This window comes from Coenobita brevimanus, chromosome 84, assembly GCF_032717465.1.
Source record: "Coenobita brevimanus isolate Jiangsu-jjx chromosome 84, ASM3271746v2, whole genome shotgun sequence".
In the NCBI taxonomy this organism is placed as follows: Eukaryota; Metazoa; Arthropoda; class Malacostraca; order Decapoda; family Coenobitidae; genus Coenobita; species Coenobita brevimanus.
The window spans coordinates 49,741,682-49,763,547 of NC_137037.1; the positions used below are offsets into that span (position 1 = coordinate 49,741,682).

Here is a 21,866-nt window from a genome sequence, read left to right on the forward strand (position 1 = left end):
GTTCCCTAAATTTCTTCTATCCACTTATCGTCAATGAAGCAAACCTCTGCTCCTCCCACTCTCAACACTTTTTATCATGTACTGCTGGATAGTGTACATACCACGCAATGAAAATTTCCTATACTGCAGTTTATTTCCAACAACTGTATCTTCCGTGAATCCACCAAAGTCGTAAACAGGGAAACAATTTCCAACTCTTTTTACACAGCAAAACCCACACACCATTTCCACATCACCTCCCTGACACCTCATCATTATCTACCGTACATTTTACCAGTAATTTGTCCTTTTGCTTTCACCCCATTATTCCATCTCTCAAACTTCCTTCTAGCCTTCTTGCTTTTAGCAACTAAATCATCAGCTTCCATAGCAGCCCACTCAGAAACTATCCTGACAGTGCTTTCAATGTCAAATTAATCATCAGCAGACTCAGCATAGCACTAAAAACCCTTCTTTACCACAACACTGACAGAACTTCTCACTTTGCATACTTTACATCCTGATTAGTTCAAATTTCCATCTGCATTAACTGCCAACAGAAAATCTCACTCCCACTAATCTAAAGATTTAGGAATTATTTTAATTAACACATTAAATTTCCATTAAACTCTTTATTCTCTTGGTGCACTTAAAACTAATTTCTTCAAATACAATATAGCCGAGCAGCAATTTTAACACTGGTTGCCATAAACAGCCAAAAAGCTTTTTACTCTACAGTACTGTAACACTTCCATGTCGTGTACATCCCTTCCTCACCGAGTGTTTTCTTAGCTTCTAGCAATATTGTAAGATTCCATTCACTTGAATACTTTCGTATCTACTACAATATCCAGAAAAAAAGCCAACTATATAAAAACATGCCAAAGTACTCTATTACAGGAATGTAAAGCATATATAAAATTATGTATTCCAATATTAGTGCAAAGTTAACCATTTACACTTCATTCAAGGTACAATTTACAGCAAGGTTATTCTATATTTAAATTAAATGACATGACATGGTCTACAACTATGCTTTCAATGTCATCAAGAATTTTTTTCTCTCATCTACTTAACCTTGCTTTATCAAGTTGCTGTATGTTCTACAATCACATTTTAGAAACCATTAGCTGATGCCAGGAACATATTAAAACTGCACAGTATGACCTATGATTACATTTTAGAATCACTTATTTTATACAAGATGAACAAATTAAACAGCATAAATAAGACCAGAAACTACTACTGATGTAGGCATACACCTGGATATAAAAAAAGAGCATAAAGTACTATCGATGAAGGCATACACCTGGACATACGTAAATGGTGCAGAAGCAAGATTCACCTCTATGATGATAATTTCTAGAAGTCTTGAATGATTCGTCAGTATATAACAAAACTGAGAACATAGGTAGCATACAATACAATAAACGATTTCTAAATCAGCCAGAAGCTGAGAATGCCACAAATAAATTTCTATGCAAATTATTTGATAGTGAGGTAATGTTTATACTGTATTATCATACAGACCAATTTAAACCCAACTATGCTCATAAATACTTCTTTCAACTTTCCATCACAGGCTAATGCTATCAATTTCATGCCTTGTAATAACGACAATTTAAAAAAAAAAAAAAAATCCAATAAGCTTTCTCTCACCATTAAAATTTAAGTAATGACAACACCCTGACTCTCCTAAACAATACTACTGGTGGTAATTCATAAAAAGTATCAACACAAATATAAATAAATAATGATAAACAATAACATCCATTCGACCCACCCTCCCCAATCACCCCTTTATACATGTTGTTCACGCACAATGAAACCCCATCAAACCTACAACATACTCTGTATACAGTGACTGTTAATTATCCTCTTTGCTTCAGTGATACTTTTCATTTTCTTGCTACCTCCAAATGATTTTATTATACTTACTGGAGGCCTCTACTAGTGAAAGGATTATTGAATACTATGTCTAGCCACTACAAGTCAAAAGCTTTCCAAAAGTTAATAAAATCATCTGATAACAGCAAGAAAAAATCAAAAGTATGTTACTGCATTGAATGGGTTAATGATAATGCATGACAATGGTCTTTAGAGGAAAAAGAAAATAATAATAATAAAATAACAATGAAAAATTCCAATACAATCAACACATGATAGACCATAATGGGTGAGAGGAGGGGGGGAAGAGAGGGAAATGATTTAACTGTGAGGAGAAAACCCTCCCCTTACTAATGTGAGTGATCCACTAGCCCAGCTCCAAAAAGAGGTGGGGAATATGATGGGTCACTCTGGGTACACTCGTAAGCCAGTTTCTGCTCACCCACTATTTCTACTTCTCAAAGGAGGAAACATAGCCAGTCTCACACCAACAAAATAGTAGAAGTTGCAGCAGTACTACAGCCCCAGGTTCATCTGACTGTGAACCCTATGGACTGCTGACTGACATTATCCCTTTCCAGCAGTCCACCATCCTCCTTTCAAGGGGATAATGTGGGAGTTGAGGGAGGTGCGTATAACTGGGCAGTTCCACCACCCAGTTCTATCAGTGCCACCACATGATGGCATCCCTCTCAACACCAACCAAAGACTGTTTCCTCAGTGTTATAGTGATTGCTAGTATGGTGCTTTGCTAAACTACACAGGGAACAGGTCACAAAGATAATGTTACTTGTGCAGTCTAGAAAAGCTCCGAACTACCAACAACAGGTCCTAGCTTGTTGTGAATGGTGGCTAGGTCTTCCTTTATGCCATGGATAGAGGTAGAGGGTGAACAGACACTGGCTCACAACTGTGCAAATGAAAGCAATAATCAGTGTCCCCTCCCACCAGACAAAGCCACAGACCAGTGACAATGTACATATACAACAAAAGGTGGTTTATCACAATCCACTACCATCATCATAGTATGAACTTGCACTCGCATTCACTTATCCTCTTTTGTCCCCCCGTGTCATTTAAGAGTAAATAGGCTGTTCACGAGCCCCACCTTTGTCTGCTGAGTGGGGAATACTGATAATTGCATTCACGTGTTCAGCTGCGGACAATAATACCATTCCATCATTTAGCAGAACAGTTTTGAATCTTTAACACGATATTCTACAGTAACTCAAGCAAGCTCACGTCACTGAGTTTTAAATGTTGCTGCTCAGTCCTGCTATTTATTATTATGAAGTGGATCAATATTTATGTCCGTATCTGTACAACCTACACTAGTCAGAATGCCACCCGGACCACTACTGGTGGGCACACTGGACATGCTGGCCTCCCATGTGATGGTGATCATCGTCCTCGTCATAATACTGACCGCCCCGAGAGCCACCAGGTCCACTCTCATTGTGGTCATACTCAGTCATATTCACCTCCTCTGAATCAGCTGGGATAGGAGCTGCAGCAGGCCGGCCACCTAGGAGAGCCTCCAGTTCCTAAGAATTAAAAAAGATGGTCAAACAAGACAGTACATAACCTTCTCATTAATATGTGTGGTACTGGAGATGGATGTCTTATGTGGTGGCAACGACATAACAACAAGGCTTTGATGACTAGGCCATACTAGTGTTCCCCAACTTTCTCCCTGTCGGACAATAGGAAAATTACCAGTAACCTGTCTCTTTGCTTCAAACCCATCATTCCACCTCCTAAACTTGTCTAGCCTTCTTGATTTCAGCAACCAGATCATCAGCTTCCACAGCAGCCCACTTATGAATTATCCTGACAGGTGTAATTATCGTTCTAGTGAAACTATGACTAATTTTTAATCGTTATTCTGAAAAAGGGTATAACTTTGTATCGTTCTGGCGACTTATCATATAGCGAACGGTCATATACTGTAACAAGATCTGACTAAGTGACATACAGTGTCCTGTGAAATCTGTGAGAAACTTCTGATTATTCTTTGCTTAATTTTAAGTAAAGGATACTGATCAACATGGGTTCAATTCTCAGCTGTTATTGAGCAACAACTACTGATCATGGATGACTGACAAGTCACCATTTTTTCATATGTCATTAGTAACTGTTGCTCTGTAATGGCTGAGAACTGGATCCATGCTGAAATACCATACTACTCAAAATTAGACAATGATTTGAAGTTTCATATGTCACATAGGAAAACCTGTACCATAAGGTCTTAATCAAAGAATAGTTCAGGTTTTAAATTTTTTACATACCTTCAATTTCACTTCATCAGTAAAATAATTCTCGGGAAAGTCCACTTCAAACCGGACATAGAGGTCTCCCTTTTCGAATGGGTTCTTGTAAATGGGCATTCCTTCCCCAACAACACCACGCACACAACCTGCAAAGACAAGCACAATTAATTTATCGATTCAATCTGACATTTCGGCCTAACAGTGCCATTCCCAGATATGATTTAAGGACGGCCTCTTGTACTGAAGGGGTTTACCAAGGGAAGAGTTTATCACAGTTAACAGCTACCATCGATACTACAGCACAGTATATACACTGTACCTCTGCACTTCTCAGCTTCCCATTCAACCTCAGTACTCATCTTGCACGTTACCCTCCAAGCTCCTCTCACTTGCACATTAAAATCATATGATCATATAAACATCCACACCATTCTCACACCACCTTAGTGTCAACATTCCTAAGCATCTTCCACAAACTTATCATCAACCTGTCTTCTATCAATGATCTCTCCAGTCTTCTTAAACAATGGCCAGGTATTTTATGTACATTTTTGTGACTACAAACAAAGAAAGACAAGTCGTGCAAGAGGGAGAACGATGAACAGCATACCCAGTAAGATACCGGGGTAAGTCTGACTCCACACATCATTCAAGTCCTTGGAATAGTAATTCTTCTTAAGTGGAAAATAGCAGTTAATGCTGTAATTGAGACAAATTTTAAAACTGCCACATTATACACACCTGGTACTAAAACTGAGCCTGCATAATGTCTGAGAACTAGATGTCTGCCGTCTAAATGCTTGATAACTCTGGTGAATCCACAAAGAGCTTCTGTGAGAGTAATTGTCATTTTCATCATAAGATCAGGGCCACTTCGCTGAAAAATTTCATGAGGTCTTTCCTGCAAAATAAGACAACTTTTACAGACAATGCGGAATTATGTAACAAAAAGGCACATTCAGGAAAAATCTGATGTTTAACCAAGTAAGAAAACTGGAAAAAGTGGATAGAAAAGATTTTTTTTGTGAAAGTGACTATGAGAAGAGAAAGGCAGCAACCAATTTTTGCCATCTATGGACAGCTAGATGCAACAAATTTTCACTACTGGAAAGCCGCCATTAGGTGACCAAGGCCTACACATGCAGGCATGTTGAAAACCTTTATAAACAATTGGGTATCTTTCTACTACCAGACAATTTTCCTCAACTTAGGAGAGGTGCCTTGTCCTTTTCTGAGTTAACTCTTTCACACACAGTCTTACGTTCTGGGTGAACTGCTCTATACACAATGCTCTTCTGCCTCTGCCTTCAGTTCTCCTGTCATTTTCAAACTAAATCTGTGCTTTTATCTCATTATACACTTTGACTTACTTACTTCAAAAGTGGAAAATTACAGTACTCACAGTGAGGAAGTCAACACAGCACAGACTAACCTGGAGGACAATAATAACATCGCCTGGCTCAACTCCGGGCATCTGATCACCCTCGCCATGGAAGGTGATGCGCTGCTCATCTTTCATGCCCTTGTCCACATGCACTTCCAGCAGCTTTATCTGGGGTGTCACCTTGCGGCCGTGACACATACCACATCGATCACGCTCATTGATTACTTCACCTGTGACAAAGATGAATCAAATTAAGTTCTATTACCTTTATTTCTAAAATTTGGTGTAACTTCATTTCTAACAAATCAAATTCAATGCTTTTAATTTCTACAACATTTCCTTTTTACCTTGAGTGATGATGGACTTAATACTGGGCAAGTGTATGTAAAATGCATTTATACTGTATATAAATTAAATACAGTAAGTTCTCAATAAATGCTGGTTTTATGGATGATCATGTTTCCCAGTATGTCCCCATAACTTACATGAATGCTGCTTCTTACTGTCATTTCCCTAAAAATAAAGTAACAACTATATGAAAAATGTAGTTATGCTTCAGAACACATTCTCAGCTATCTGGTTACCTGTACTGTAAAAAAACAACTCTACAAATGTCCTTGGTTGTTTACACTACTTACCTTCACCATCACAGTCAGTACAACGGCTCTGCATCTGTTGCACCATGCCCGGCCCCAACTGAGTAATAGTCACCTTCACTCCTCGTCCACTGCAAGTACGGCACTGTTGCAGAGCCCCAGGTGGACCACCCTCCCTGGAAAACATCAACAAATTACTTCACAGTTCAGCTTCACCCTTCAGCCAAAGGACATTCTTTTCATGATGCTTATATTTTACTGACCTTACAAGATCTATCCTTGACATAAAAAGGTTAGTCCACGAAGTAAAAAATGCAGCTCCTGCTGTGTTTATGGGGAGGTGCATGCCACAGCTTAGGTTGTGCCTCTGACAACTGCACTTGGTTTTCCCATCCCAAGCAAAATCTAACTGGCAGGCTTCCTTTTATCCCACAGTGCTAATTTTACTAGACAGCAAAGATAATAACACATCTTAAAATGTCACACTTATTCACTTACGCAACCTTATTCATACTGGTATACCCAAAGAAGTCTGGTAAAGTGTTACTGAACTGTTGTGCCACGCATATGCATTTATCTCTATAATGATATAAAAATTAAACCACTCCAATTTGAAGCCTCTCACCGGAGAATAAAATCATCTGGAGATTACAAGACTAAAATAGTGTCATCAGAATGATGTATGAAAAAACGAACATTCTTGCAGCAAAAGTCCATTTAGTGTTCCGATATGGAAACTGACAAAAAATACTCACCCTCCACATGCTGAACAAATTGTATTCTTTGACAACTGAAGCTTGGACACCTTTCCATTATACATATCCTCCAGTGATACTCTGTCAAAGACGACAAATGTAAATTACAATGGTAATCCTGTAATATTAAAAATACAGCTACTTCATTAACAACTTTACGGTAACAATTACCATAATGATATTAACCACATTACAAGGAAGTTCTGTTACAAGTATTCATTGTTTTTCTGCTTCTAGCAATCAATTACCATAAACAAATGGGTGAAGTTTTCCAATACAAAATATGTAAACACAGACTTAATTGAAACAACTGAAACATCTCATGCACTGGAGAATGACTTACCATATAGCTACTGTATTTCCTTTTCGTCAGAAGCAAGTTTACTTACATGCCAGAACTAAATATAAGAGGCAATAGGCAGAAACATTAAACAGTAGTAGGAAACCTTGATATCTCATGCTTTTTTGTCCTTTTTAGTAATTAGTCAACAGTAAGTTACGATGTGGCAAGTTTCACTGCTACGGTACTTGACAATGCAGATTTTAACAGTCTCATCCAATTAACAGCACTTAAATGGCTGAATGAAAAGTTATATTAATCTAAAACATCACTGGCATGTACTGAGGAATGCCTATAAATTCATTACAAACAAATGGCCCAGGCACTTACTTTAGTTTATGCACAGTGTTCTCGCCTCTCCTGGGTCCTCTCCTATGTCCACGCATTCCACCCCCTCCAAATCCGCCAAATAGTCCACCGAAGGGTGAACCACCACCAAAGAAGTGACTGAACACATCCTCGGCACCAAAACCTGAGTCGCCTTCCTGTTAATAATAATAATAAAGTAGTAACATCTCCCTCAAGGTCTAAAGGATGGAGTACAGTAATTTGTCTACTGGCTATTGACAGACGGTTTGATTAAGTTCTACTGATTACGCTTTACAGCACAAAATCAAAACATAAACTCTACTTTTCTTTGCAGTAAAGTATCAGACATCCAAATTACAATTGTAAACTTGTTTTGGAAATGACATAATTAGGTGACCCCACTACCCAGAAATACAAATGCTCCTCAACTTCCTCCATATCCCTGAAAGGAGGATGGTGGACTGTGGAAGTAGTGCACCATCAGCCTGGAAAAACATACCGGTAGTAACCCTAGGACATCTTATGCAGTAGAGTACACTGTACCTGTAATCCCTTCAAGCCATGTCTGTCGTAAATCTCTCTTTTCTGTGGGTCTGTCAACACTTCGTATGCAAATGAGATCTCCTTAAACTTGTCTCCAGCAGCTGGGTTCTTGTCGGGGTGATACTCCTTTGCCAACTTCCGGTAATTCTGGAAGAACAAAAAGTACGGTACAGTAGTGTAGGCTATACTGTATCACAGCTGGTAGTGGTGATGGCTGAAGGTAGGAGTAAAAAAATAATTACCAACTTGTTAAAAAAAAATAAAACCTATAAAAACCATAATCCCGTACATTTACTGATACCTTTTTTGTCATACGTGCTAGGTACGGTTCTTCTGATACCAAATGAAAAGCTCAGTGGTAATGAAATAAATCAATGTACAATTATCCTGTAATAAAGCAGACAGATACCGTAGACATACACACACACACACAAAAGGAAGTCTGGGACCCTAATGTACAAGCGCATATTTCCAAATGCTGATAACACCAATCTTCATAACTTGCAGAACAAGCAACTTTGCAACAGATTTCTCTCACACACCAATACAGTAGTCAGTTTTCTCTTTTTCTGAATATGAAGGCATTAAAATATATGCAGCTTCAGTCACCCACTAAAGTTTCTAAATGTTTTATTTTAAATTATCTGATAATTAAACTAGCTTAGCTAAACAGTTATCACATCTGTTAAAATAAGGCTGGGTTCAGTTATGTGTCACTGGTTAGGTTATGGTTAGCTCAACTTAAAGCTGAGGCACTAATGGATGGAGTTGCTGGAAAATCACTCCCCTTCCTTATTTACTTAGTACCTGCACTAAACAAAGCATCTGTAAAGGAAGAGCCTTAAAGAACTTCCCTAATTCTGTCAAACAAAACATAAAACCACAAAACAGGTGACTGTCCAACACAGCAAATTTACCATTTTAGTACCAGAACAAAACTCTGTTCTGCTACTCCTCAGCAATCACACAGGTCCTGTTTGTTCCATTAGGTGGGGTAGGTTAATGTTTAAAACTCTGTTGTAAATGCTTTGGTCTGGCTTCGAAAGGTCACTTGGTTAGGTTGAATTATCACCAGTCTCTGAGACAAATGTATGCATCAGTTGTTAAAATAGTGATTTCAACTAATGCATTGTTCTAAAATATGTACTAGATTAATCGGCCATAAACATTAAAGTACATAATTATGGTATGTATTAACCAAAGCCCTGACATAAACATGTTATGGTAAATATCTAACTGAAGCCCCAACTGAAATTAAACTACTCTTAAGTGTTTTCTGTTTAAATTTATTAATATGCTGAACTTTTCTGTAAGACCACAAATTTCCTTGTTCCCCCTCTTGGGGTTATTAACCCTTCCTGAAGGGATGATTACAACAAAAGTGTCGTAGACTAATACTGAAGTGTTTGCATATGATGAGATATAAACATAACATACTTTAAAAAATACTTGAGTTCTTGTTATGGCTTCTGCTAAATACTATCCCATCTTGCCCACTCATCACCCTACAAAACAGCTCAAGTTTAGGCATGTTGATTTTTCTAAATTAGCCACTAATACTCTGTGTCTAGGTTCAAAGTACCCTGCCTACTATAAACCTTCTCTGGATCTGGGAGAATTGGCATAGTAATAGGCTACCGTATTTTGCCAAAATACGGCCCATCCTAGGCCAAATAAACCCTTCCACTAAACGCCGACAACCAAAATTTGTTTTAAGGAATATAAATTGTGACTTTAATACAATGGGGCCAGGTTTACCAGGCCTTTACACACCAGGGTAATTTATATAATTGCTACCATGTATTTCGTCATAATGGAATACGTCCACCGCATTACACTACGGCATGGAGAAACAGCTGGGTAAGTGCTTCAACACGGTTGCATCTTTTCTGATGAAATGCCGCTTTCATCTAGAGATTCAAAAGAGCCATATCGTATACAATACAACATAATAATTAGACTTCCGTCCTAACATGAGGGTGCATCATCTACGAGGAAAATCTAACACGAAATGTAGACCCAGCCTACGGTAGCAGCACTATCTACTTAATGTTCACTCGATCATCATAAAGCGTCAATCACCAAGCTTTATAAACTGCTTTACTTACTTTTCTTATCTCTGAATCTGATGCATTTCTTGGTACTCCGAGGAGGTCGTATAGTTTGTTGTCCGCCATGACCGCTGTGTGGGCTCTGCAGCGTTGTCAGCCTAAACACGTCCACTGACCATCTCTAGCCCAGCCTCGCCCAAATTATAGCCCGATGCAGCCCAACTTTGTTATTTTGTTAATCTAATGGGTAAGATCAGTTTTTTTTTTTTAGAAGCCTTTTCCGTCTTTATGTATTACAGATAACTGCTAACACCGAAAAGCTGCTCAGTAAATATTCCATTTTCACAAGTTTTCAGTGGCTGTTATAGCTGAAAATGGTTATATAGTTGATTCATGGAAATAAATTATTTCTAGTTCAGTGTGTTAGAAGTCTCACCTACCCTGTATGTCTCAACTGTTACTTTTATAATGACTGTGACATTTTTATTGTTGTAAAGATATACAGGGTGCATGTCAGTTACAACAAAAGGTGTTGGTCTTGCCTCATTTTCTATTGATGTTGTGTAGCATGTAAATACCATACCTTATTATTCTTTTGATATGTGTATTTCTCAATTTGCTGAAGAAGCTGCATAGCAAGACCCATCACCTTTTGTTGTATATGCCATGTATAGTAAATGCTCCGTTGAAAACTAGAAGTATCGCCCTCTTGGGCTACAAATTCATAGGATTAGTAACGTCGTTGCTCCAATACCGCCCTAAGTATAGATGCCAGGGACGAGTGTAGATACTGGAAGGTTCGATGGCTACAAGGAGAATCAGCTTATAGTTTCAGATTCTTTATATTTTTCTCTGATGTTTTAATGTTAGTACTTGATCTTTTGTCCTGTTTCGCAGACCTATAAGGGAACTAAGAGAAACATAATATTATGATTCAACACAGAAGGGTAATACTAGACTCTTTTAAGTGATCATGTGAACAGTTATGAATAGCAAACCTGTATAATAACCGAAGTCTAAGTTATCTAACCAAAAATAAGTTTCGCCTCCAAGAAGTTGAGTTAGTTAATGTAGTTGCTGCAGCCCCAGGCTCATCAGAATAACAAAACGGTGAACTGCAAGCTGACGTTGCCTCACCATCCTCATTTCAGGTGTTAGAAAGGAAATTGTGGGAGTCTGTATAACTGGGCAGCGGAGCACCTCGATTAAATCGGTGCCACCGCATGAAGGCGCCCTTCTCCAGCCCTGAGCGAGGGAATGGAAACGTCGACGTGTGCCATTAAAGTGTTGCTGTATAACAGAAAGTGTGATTCATATGCTTTGCTGACAAAATAAAAACTATTACAACAATAAATACTTCAAAACGGAAAAATATATATTAGGGTACCTTGAAGAGTAGATCCACAATATCGTGTTCTGTTTTTAAGAAATGAAAGAAAACCTAAGTTAGCACGGAAACAAACACAAACGTCATCAGTAATGGTTCGGTACTGTTCCTTTTATATAATCAATAAGGGCAGGGAGAGTTTGATCTTTATTTTTTATCGCACGCAGATTTGTGCTTTACAAGAAAGACAAGGAGAAGCAAGTGCAGAAATGTTTCCATGTTTCTTGTCCTTCATGCAAGACCAGACGTGGTTACGAGAAGAGCCTGATTCTTCAGTTTGTAGCCTATGTGAATCCAGACCCAGAGACTGAGGAGTGTATGATTAGTAAAAAATAACGAGATAGCTGGAGCACCTAACCTTTTAGTTGGTTAGAAATATTAAGAACGCAGAGCATCAAGTCGTACTCTGGTGTAGTTAAGTAAGTTTATTATCACCTCTGTCTTTCCATCTTGCATTTCCACGTGACACGTTCATATTGACATATATATTATTTAAGTAATCTGGGGATACAAGTAATTTACAAGAGAAATGTGCGGTGTTCGGGAAGTGAAGTTAGAAAGCTTATTTAGAACAGACGGGGTGATATGTACTGAAGGTGCCAAGTCCGTGAAACATCGACCATATCCGGTATCATCGCAAGATGGAAAGTAGAAAAGACCAGTGGATATGTACAGTAAAAACATACATGAGAGAAATAGGATTAGAAAATAAATCAGTTAAAAAAAATTAGTATTAAAGACATCAAAGAAAAAGTAAAGAACTGGGACTCATCTCAATGGAAGAAATAAATAAATGAAAAAAAGTCTGGAAATTTATAAAAATTATAAATCAAATATAAAAGAAGAAAAAATATATGATAATACCATAGCATCCATAATATTATATAAAAGCAGAACAAATAATTTACCACTAAATGACAGGAAGAGATTCTCAGGGGGCAATATTAAATGTGATTTGTGCGGGGCAGCAGAAGAAACATAAAACACTTTTTATAATGGTGCCCATTGTATCAGGAAGACAGGAATAAGGAAGAACACCTACAACAGCCTTATATAGAAAATGAAAACAATTTAATAGGACAATTACTGTTTAGTGAAGAAAATACAGGAAGAACAAAAGACTATTTATATCATATATGGAGGAAAAGAGAGAAATTAAGGAAAGAAAGAGGAATACGTTAACAAATAGCAAAGAATAAAAAAAGAAAAAAGAAAAGACACGAGCAAAACACGAGCTAAATACAAGAAAAATAATAAACTAGAAAAATGAATTGACAAGAGGAGTGTCGATGAAAAGACAATACTCCTCACTTATCAACAAAACACAACAAGGTAAAGCTTATTTCATTTCTTATACCTTATTACCGTCTTGCATGCAGTTTACTTTTTTTTTTTTCCAAGATAGATTGAACAGATAATTAAGGAATTGTTAACAGGTACACGTAGACTAAACCACTAAGAATAAGGCTTTACGGACCTCTTTAATTGACAAGGCGGGAGTCGTATTCTCACGAACTTAGTAAATTTTCTTGCACTTCTTCCCTACTATACCTGGTCTGTTTTCACCTGACGGGACTAGACTACCCCCACACATAATAAATTGTGGTTGCGTGAAGTTCGGTAAGCCCTATAGTAATGAGGTAGGAATGAGTCTCCTTGGTTACTAGTCATATTCCTCAACCAGGCTGACTACACTTGACAGTCTTTAATTCCTCCACATCCTGAATATCTATCTATCTGTCTATCTATCCATCCATCCATCTATCTATCTGTCTATCTATCTATCTATCTCCAGACCCCTTAATCCAAAAGGGTTTCTACTGTCCACTAACGAATCGCCTCCATGCCACCCTGTCCACCATTAGGCTGCCTTCTCCGCAACTTGCACTCCTCTCTCTCCTTAACGCGTTAGATTATTAGGGTAAATTTACGTATCTGAGTGAGATGAGTGGAAATGAGTTATGTGATAGGAGTGTGTGGAGTTAGGTGGACAGGCGGGGAAATGAGTGAAAGAGCGTGGTGGTGATGTGGATGTGATGGAGGAAAAAAAAAAACGAGTACCATGGGATAAATTGGCTATGTGCAGGGAATAGAGAGTGAGAGACTGACTAGGAGAGTGTATGTGAGTGAGGTGGAGGGAGAGAAGGGGCGAAAGAAGATCGAGGATGAGGTGGAGGGATGGGGTGGAGAGGTATGTGAGTTGAGGATGATCGGGAATGAGGTGGAGAGGTGGGGTGGAGGGGAGCTGAAAGTAGTGTGAGCTGGAGGGAGAGCAGCTTGACGGTGAAAGACAGGTGACATGGAGGCGATTTGTTTGTGGCCATCCCCCTCATCCTGAAAAACGGTCTAAGCAGGTCAAATTCTCAGGTGATTTCTATTAGTCGGTTCTGTAATCCTAATTCTGGCGGCAAAAATGCACAAAATTCTCCCCGCACTTTTGGTGGTGGTGTGGTGCGGGGTAGGGGTGTGGGGGCAGGGGCAGAGGGTGGGGATGGCCGGGAACTCGAGTCGGGTGGGCGCAGTGGGGATGGGGGTGAGGGGTGCGATGGGCGTGGAAGGGAGAGGGGTGACGAGGGAGGTGGGCGTGGAGGGGAGAGGGGTGACGAGGGAGGTGGGCGTGGAGGGGAAAGGGGTGAAGAAGAGGCTCAGCGGCCAGGGAAAGCAGATGAACCGACTACTGAACTCCATGAAGGTGCAACCCCCTCCTTCCAACCTCACCATGCGGGAGCTAGTCTCTCAAGAAACTGCGCAGCTCAAACGGCGCAGGGCAGGGGAGGAGAGGAAGGCGCAGAGGGAGAAGATGAGGGAGGAGGGGCGGGCGAGGGCGAAGGAGGAGAGGAAAGAGATACGGAAAGTGTATAAGGAGGCGATAAAGCAAAGGGAGAGGGACACGACTGAGAAAATGGCGCGAAATGCCGTGTATCTCACCGACTTGCACCAGGCCAAGAAGGAGGCGAGGGAGGACAGAAGGAAGAGGGCAGACTGAGCACCTCCCTTTCCTCCAAACACCTCCACATCTCCCTTCCCTCCCTCCCTCCTTTCCTTCCCCTCTCACTCTCTGACTTTTGATTTGTCTCTGTTTTACTCTTTTTTTTTCCTCTTTGGCCTTACATCTAGTTGACTATTTATAACTTGTCTCTTGGCTCTTGATTTATATTTCCATTTCACTCTTAATTTCTCCTCTTTTTTGCCTTTTCATAACTGGACTCTTCGGTTTATCTCTCTTGGTGTTTTATTTCTAGTTAATTATTCATTTATCTCTGACTCTTATCTTTATTTATTCTTGATTTATCGCCACTTGACTCTTAATTTTCTCCTGTGACTCTTGATTTAGCGCTATCTGACTCTTTGTCTCTCTTCGTTTTTTGGTTTGTCTCTAGTTAACTTTTGATTATTATTATTATTATTATTATTATTGGGCTCTTAGTCTCTGTTTTGACGATTTGTCTTATTTAGACTTTTGCTCTTACCCTTTGACTCCACTATTATCGCTCTTTGATTGACTTACTCCTGATTATTTCTATTTAGCTCTTATTTACAGATATATATTTAAATTAGTTACCCGTATATAATGACAATAATTTAAAGACGTCACCACATTAATAAAGAGACTAATTTATGGTCAGTTGGGTCGCATTTTTCCTTTTCTATAGTTTTGTCACTTTAACCTGGCACAGATTTTTGTTCCTCTGCAGCTTATTTCACGTGGCTTAGTAGCAGAATAAGACAGTGTTTTTTATGGCTCCAAGTCCCCTTTCATAGCACTTCTTCGTGACTAGCACCATATACAAGTACTAATCTCTGGTTATAACTCAGCATTGAAGACGAAAGGATGGAAGTTTTAGGCCAAGTTAAAGTGAAATGAGTATTGTTCTTTTTTTTTTTGTATTTTCTCTCGTTTCTGGATCCTGCCTCATTCCTTCCTCTATATTGTCTTAACAGTGCCATCATTAATAGATTTAGCTTCATCGGTCAGTCTGCTAATGGATATAAACCTCATCAGTCCCTTCATTAGCAGATTTGGCCTTTCATTCGCTCCACTAATAGCTTTATCAGTCCCTCCATTAACAGATATAGCCCCATTTATCCGTCCATAAATATATATATAATCCAAAAAGAAAAAGCTACCAGTAATAATAAGAATAAGACATATATAAGGAGTTGGGATACAAGGTAGCTTTTAAGAAACCAAAAAAGATTGTCAAAGAATAAAAAAAAAGTCAGGATATCATGAGAGAGAGGGAGGGAGAAAGGGAGTCACCGTATTGAAGGGGTGACTCAATTTTGGAGGTTGGTGGCGATGAACGCGGCTAGGGCTATGAGCGCGAAAAGTAGCCCCAGCCCCGCACAGGCTAGGGTGGTGGGGGTGCAGGTGGGGGCTAGGGGCACGGTGGAGGAGGTAGAGGTGCGGCCGGCGTAGATGGGGTAAATGGGGTAAAGAGCTGGGGGGAATACGGCCACGAGACCAGAGGAAGAGGAGAGTGCCAATACCCCGCGCCTGTACGTGCTCTAAATTACGTTCTTTTCCCTCAACACGCTCGTACTCACGCTCCTTCTCAAGCTGGAACTCATGCTCCTACTCAAGCTGGAACTCCTACTCAAGCTCCTACTCCTACTCAAGCTGGAACTCATACTGAAGCTCCTCCTCCAACTCATTTCCTCTCTCTCGCTCACGCCTTTACTCATAGCTATCCCCATCCTCACGCCCATCCCCTCCTCTCTCATCCCCTCCCCCTCCTCCATCTCCCCCACCCTTATCCACGCCCCCCGCGCCCCCAACATCCTCCAGTCCTGCCCCCCGGCCTGCCCCCACCTCACCCCCTCCCTCAGACGCTCACAGCATCCTGGGCAGGCTGGGATGATGCGCATTCTTTTGTTTTCCCTTTTTTTTCCGCGTGTTGATAAAAAGAAGAATAGGAGAAGAATGGAAAAGTAATATTGCGGAAATTTTTGGCGATGGAAACATGGTATGGGGGATGGTTGGGTATGTGCAGGGAACAGATAGATAGACAGGTAGATAGATAGACAGACAGACAGATAGATAGACAGACAGACAGACAGAGGGATAGATAGATAGATATTTTACTCTTTGAAGGAGAGACAAAAAAAATAAAAAAATTATATATCATTCTTTATTTCCCCCTCTGGAGCATCATAACAGTTTAATATATAGACATTTGTGTATGTATATGTAGTATTATTTTATATATATATATTCGTCACCGTAAGACACAGAAAACTATATAACTTGATTTTCAGGACACAGAGAAGGGAAAATGGGTCAGGAAGCTCCCTAACACCTTTTCCTAAGCGATTTATTTTGCTTATTACACCTTTCTCTCCTCTTCTTTGTTATATAATTCCAATATCGCCATACTCTGCCTAAAGTACAAAAGGATATTAACCAGCCATATCCAGTAACAAATCGCTTAGGAAAAGGTGTTAGGGAGATTCCATATATGCCTCGTGGACTAAGGAGGCTCCCGTGCGCTTCTTCGTGACTGGCATTTCTCCCTCAAGGTCAGGGTAACGCTAGTATTTTTATTCCTGTTAATATTAAGTAACTTTATTTATTTGAGAGTGAGTCATAGGAGCCAGGGAGTGTTAAGGTGTAGTCTGGAAAGTAAATCGCTAAGGAAGTGGTGTTAAGAGCCTCCTAGGTCCATGAGGATACGGTCTCACTCACTTCAATTACATCACAGCTGAAAATGTTAATCACTATTCACCACACACACACACACACACACACACACACACACACACACACACACACACACACACACACACACACACACACACACACACACACACACACACACACACACACACACACACACACCACTCAGTTCCCTTTCATCATTCATCACACCCTCACAACTCACCTTCATAACTCACTACACTCTCACTATCCACCTCCTGTACCACGCCCTCACCACTTTCACCACACCCTCACCACTCACACACCACACCATCACCTCTCACCACAACTTCACCGCACTTGCCATAGTCTCATCACCCATCACACCCCTGACACTCATCATTTCCTCATCATTCAGCATGTACTCATTACTCTTTACTTATTCACCATTAAATTTCTCTCTGCCTGTCATTACACACTGATCACATCCATCTCTCTCTCTCTCTCTCTCTCTCTCTCTCTCTCTCTCTCTCTCTCTCTCTCTCACACACACACACACACACACACACACACACACACACACACACACACAGGCTAAGCCGACATCACAGGACTTTTAACGATAACAGTAGCACAGATTAAAGTATTTTGTACAAGAGTCATGTAAGAAAACACCTCCCCCCCACCAACACCTCGTACACACACACACACACACACACACACACACACACACACACACACACACACACACACGTTGGTCCGGTGTCGGCAAAATGTATCTTGGACATTGACGTAGCAGGACTAAGCTTGGGTTGAGATGGCTTGGCTTGGCTTGGCTTGGCTTGGCTTGGCTTGGCTTGAACTGAGCTCGAGTGAGTTTGGTTGGGTAGAGCTGGGTTGGATTGGACTGGGTTGAGTTGGGTTGAGCTTAGTATGGTTTGGGTAGGGTGGGTTGGACTGGGTTGGGTTGTTGGGTTGGGTTGGGTTGGGTTAGGTTGGGTTTGGTTGGGTTGACTTGGGTTGCGCTGGGTTGGAGTGGGGTACCGTATATGATAATGATAATAATAATAATAATAATAATAATAATAATAGTAGTAGTAGTAGTAGTAATAATAATAATAATAATAATAATAATAATAATAGTAGTAGTAGTAATAATAATAATAATATAATAATAATAATAACATGACGTGGTTTAAGTCCATCCTATCAGTGTCCAAGAAGCATTACCTAAGAACCACCAAGAAATCGTAAGTAGCTACCCGACCCTCCCTCCTTCTCCCCGTAAGAGGGCGGTCGACGGTGGCTGTATATAAGCTCGATAGGGTATGGCCAACGCTGCTTAAATATACTTTTTTGCAGATTGGCCATTATTGTTTTTAATCATTACATTCAGTAGAGCTATAGACAAACTCACCTTACATCGGTATACAAGCTTCAGAATATAAAATGATGTCTTTCATACGACTCTACAGACTGCCCCTCCCTTTACTAGAATTATTTACAGATTGACATCAGGCTGGTGCACAGCTCTTGGAAATTTTAAAAGATAAACAGAACTCTTTGCATACCAAAACAATTTCTTTACTAATATACACAATGCCTGTAACTGTCTGAGCCTCTATATTCACATATTCACTAGTGTTGTAAGCTCACTTAGGTAACATCTTCAGCACGATGTCTTCTTTACTTCAGATATTTGCCAGACCCTCCCAGGGGCTGGCCTAAAAGAACCAGTATCACTGAGTTACCAACCTATTATGAGACCGGCTTAAAATTCGTCCTTTGCAGCTCTGTACAGCCTCCAGGATTAGGTACAGTACATGGGTTTTCCGAGTCCCTCTTTACGGACATACACAGTGGCCTGGATTATGGGACACAGCATTGACCAACAAATCCAGCATCAGTATACACTTTCAGAAATGTAAAAAGAGACCGTGCATTCGAGTACAACTTTTTTACGTATATACACTGTGAATTAAAGTGGCTGACCCATTATCTATTAAAATTGCAAATACACTCGCATGGTACAAATAAGCACATTTTGAAACACTGAAAATGTATACCCCAAAACAATCGCTTGTTTGGTTTGTTTTTTAGAATATACATTGAGCGGAAATTGCTTGAGCCATTACAGTACTTGATTAAAATTATATATAAAACATCGCTCATTACGTAACTTTAAAAATACAATGAAAAATAAATGAATAACAGCAACGCCTTCCATAAGCACAAAGCCTCTTCATAAAGGTACACAGGTCATTATGTATTCCAATTAACCTTCCTATTAGAGTGACATTCTTAATTACGTTGTAAACAGACCTCTTGCATCCTAAAACAAAATCTAAAAAATATATAACAATTCCACATTAATACAGACCTCTCAAAATTTTATACATTGACCAAGTGTAATATGAAAGCACATGAAAAATACGAAATACAGATCCATTGCAAACTGAAGAATCAAAAATATGGGAGAATGACTTACTGCTTACTTTTAAACAACTCAAGAATATTATAAACAACTGGATTGCATAATATAAAAACTTAAAATTACTACAGCTGGGCTTATTAGATATTTAAACCGCCTAAAAAAAAATGTTCCCTTAGAAGACTGCAAACCATCCCTTCACATGATGAGCAATACGTTTTATTTTTTAACCTTTTTTTTAATTGTTTCGCTTATATTATCAGTTTTTTTTTTTTCACTGTGGGATTCCGTCAGACGCTTCATACTGGGAAAGGAAGTGTTCTGGAGGGATTTGTCTTTTTTTCGTCTCTTTTTTTCTTTTGCTATCAGGTTTCTGTAGCCCAGTGAACGAAGAGCAGGGAAATAAATCTTTACTGTGAAACGCTTCGTGCGCTATTGTTTTTATCACAGTAGTATCGTATATGCTTTTTATTTATATCTGTTTTTTTTTTTTACTTATCGTGTTTTTTCTTTCTCTTTCTTTCTTTTTTTCCGTCATTCTGTCGTTCTTTCTTTCTCTCTTTATTAATTTGTTTCTCTTTTTTTCTTTCTTTTCACAGCACTGATAGAGTTTGTTCGAACACCACTTTAGAGAGCAAGAAATCTGTATACATTCAAGGACGAAAATTGACCTTATGCTTCACCTCTTCTGCTTCACACCTTGCTGGATTCCTAAGTTATACCAGGTATGATTCTCTGCCCATTTTCACTTCCACTGCCCATGTTTCACCTCTTCTACATGTCACTTTGATGGATTCTTAAGTTGACAAAGGCTAGGTAAGTTTCTCTGCCCATGTTTCACCTCTTCTGCATCTCACTTTGATGGATTCTTAAGCTGACAAAGGCTAGGTATGTTTCTCTGCCCATGTTTCACCTCTTCTCACCTTGCTGGATTCCTAAGCTGACAAAGGCTAGGTATGTTTCTCTGTGGTTTTACGATGCGTCAGGGAGGAGAGTGACGGACGTGCTGTGGCTGTAAAGTAGACGCAATGGAGTAGAAGCAGACGCAGTGGAGTAGAAATAGACGCAGTGGAGTAGAAGTAGACGCAAAAGTAGACGCAGTGGAGTGGAAGCAGACGCAGTGGAGATGCAAGCGAACTTTTATCCTTATCTGAAAGCAAAATTAACACGTCTATTTTTCGTACTGGTTGAGCTTTTGCTGGGGTCTCCCTTACTCGATTTTGGCGGGAAAAACATGCCCTCTGTAAAAACACTGGGGAATTTTCTGTTTTTCTCCATTTTTGAGGATTTTTCTTTTATTTCCCACCAAAAAGCCGTTTTGTTTTGTTTTTTGTTTTTTGTTTTTTGCGATTTTGGCGGGAAATGCACGCACTCTGTAGGAACACCGAAGAATTTTCTGTTTTTCTCCATTTTTTCGAGGAGTTTTGTTTCTCGACATAGATCCGTCGCAAATTTCTTTTTTCTTTTTTCTTTTTCTTTGTAGAGGTATCACAGGTAGGATTCTTGAAACTTGATGTATAGTACACTTAAAAACACGCATAATATTGATGATACATTAACATTTTGTACAATTGTCTGGGTTCTTCCACTTTAAAATCCAGCTCAGAGTTATTTTTTGTGTTTTATATATATATATATATCTATATATATATATATATATATATATATATATATATATATATATATATATATATATATATTACTCTCTTCGGATCGCTTCTCCAACCTGTCTTTTGCCTAATCCTCTCTATTCGTTTTTTGAGATAATTTTCTTTTTATTTTATTTTATTTAATTATTCATTTTTTTTTTTTTTGCCTTCTTGTTCTGAATTGGATTATCTTTACATCACTAATTGTTTCTGGGGTTAATGAGGAGGTTGTTAGGTGATAATGAGGTGACTGGTAGTGAGGAAGTGTCTTATTAGCTCGAAGGATAGCAATTGTTATTATTATTATTATTATTATTATTATTATCATTATTATTGTTATTACTTTTTTTTTTTTGGCTTGTCAGTACCAGCAGAGAGGACGCATAGACCCTTTTCTGGTTGGTTGAGGAAGTTCCCTAACACTTCTTCCTTAGCGATTTATTTTTCAACCTATTCATGAATGTCCCTTGATGTGCTTCTAGTGTCTCTTCAGTATCGACATGGATTGCATGAATAACACACTTGAATATAGCAACGGGGCACAGTCAGGAATAAATCGGTAAGGAAAAGGTGTTAGTAAGCTTCCTAACCGAACTAGAATACAGCTTTTGGACTGATGTCATTTTCGCGAGCAAGGGTAATCCATA

At 39.3% G+C, this 21,866-nt stretch overlaps 1 protein-coding gene across 1 annotated transcript; it reads right to left on the reverse strand.

The window, feature by feature from the left end:
• Positions 1-596: 596 nt before the first annotated feature.
• Positions 597-10,266, reverse strand: LOC145410199 (dnaJ homolog subfamily A member 2-like). Its single transcript, XM_080280405.1, has 9 exons — positions 10,172-10,266; positions 8,064-8,210; positions 7,542-7,696; positions 6,872-6,952; positions 6,159-6,292; positions 5,569-5,750; positions 4,878-5,037; positions 4,155-4,282; positions 597-3,410 (listed from the first exon to the last, which is right to left on the reverse strand). Exons 1-9 carry the CDS (start codon positions 10,238-10,240, stop codon positions 3,222-3,224), a joined length of 1,245 nt encoding a protein of 414 aa, XP_080136531.1. The 5' UTR covers positions 10,241-10,266; the 3' UTR covers positions 597-3,221.
• Between the last annotated feature and the right edge of the window lie 11,600 nt (positions 10,267-21,866).

Coding starts and splice junctions, on each gene's coding strand:
- LOC145410199 (XM_080280405.1), bottom strand. CDS start 10,240: ATGGCGGACAACAAACTATACGACCTCCTCGGAGTACCAAGAAATGCA. Junction 8,211..10,171: donor CAGATTCAGAGATAAGAAAA/GTAAGTAAAGCA, acceptor TTGTTCTTCCAG/AATTACCGGAAGTTGGCAAA. Junction 5,751..6,158: donor TACTGACTGTGATGGTGAAG/GTAAGTAGTGTA, acceptor TCTTTGTCACAG/GTGAAGTAATCAATGAGCGT.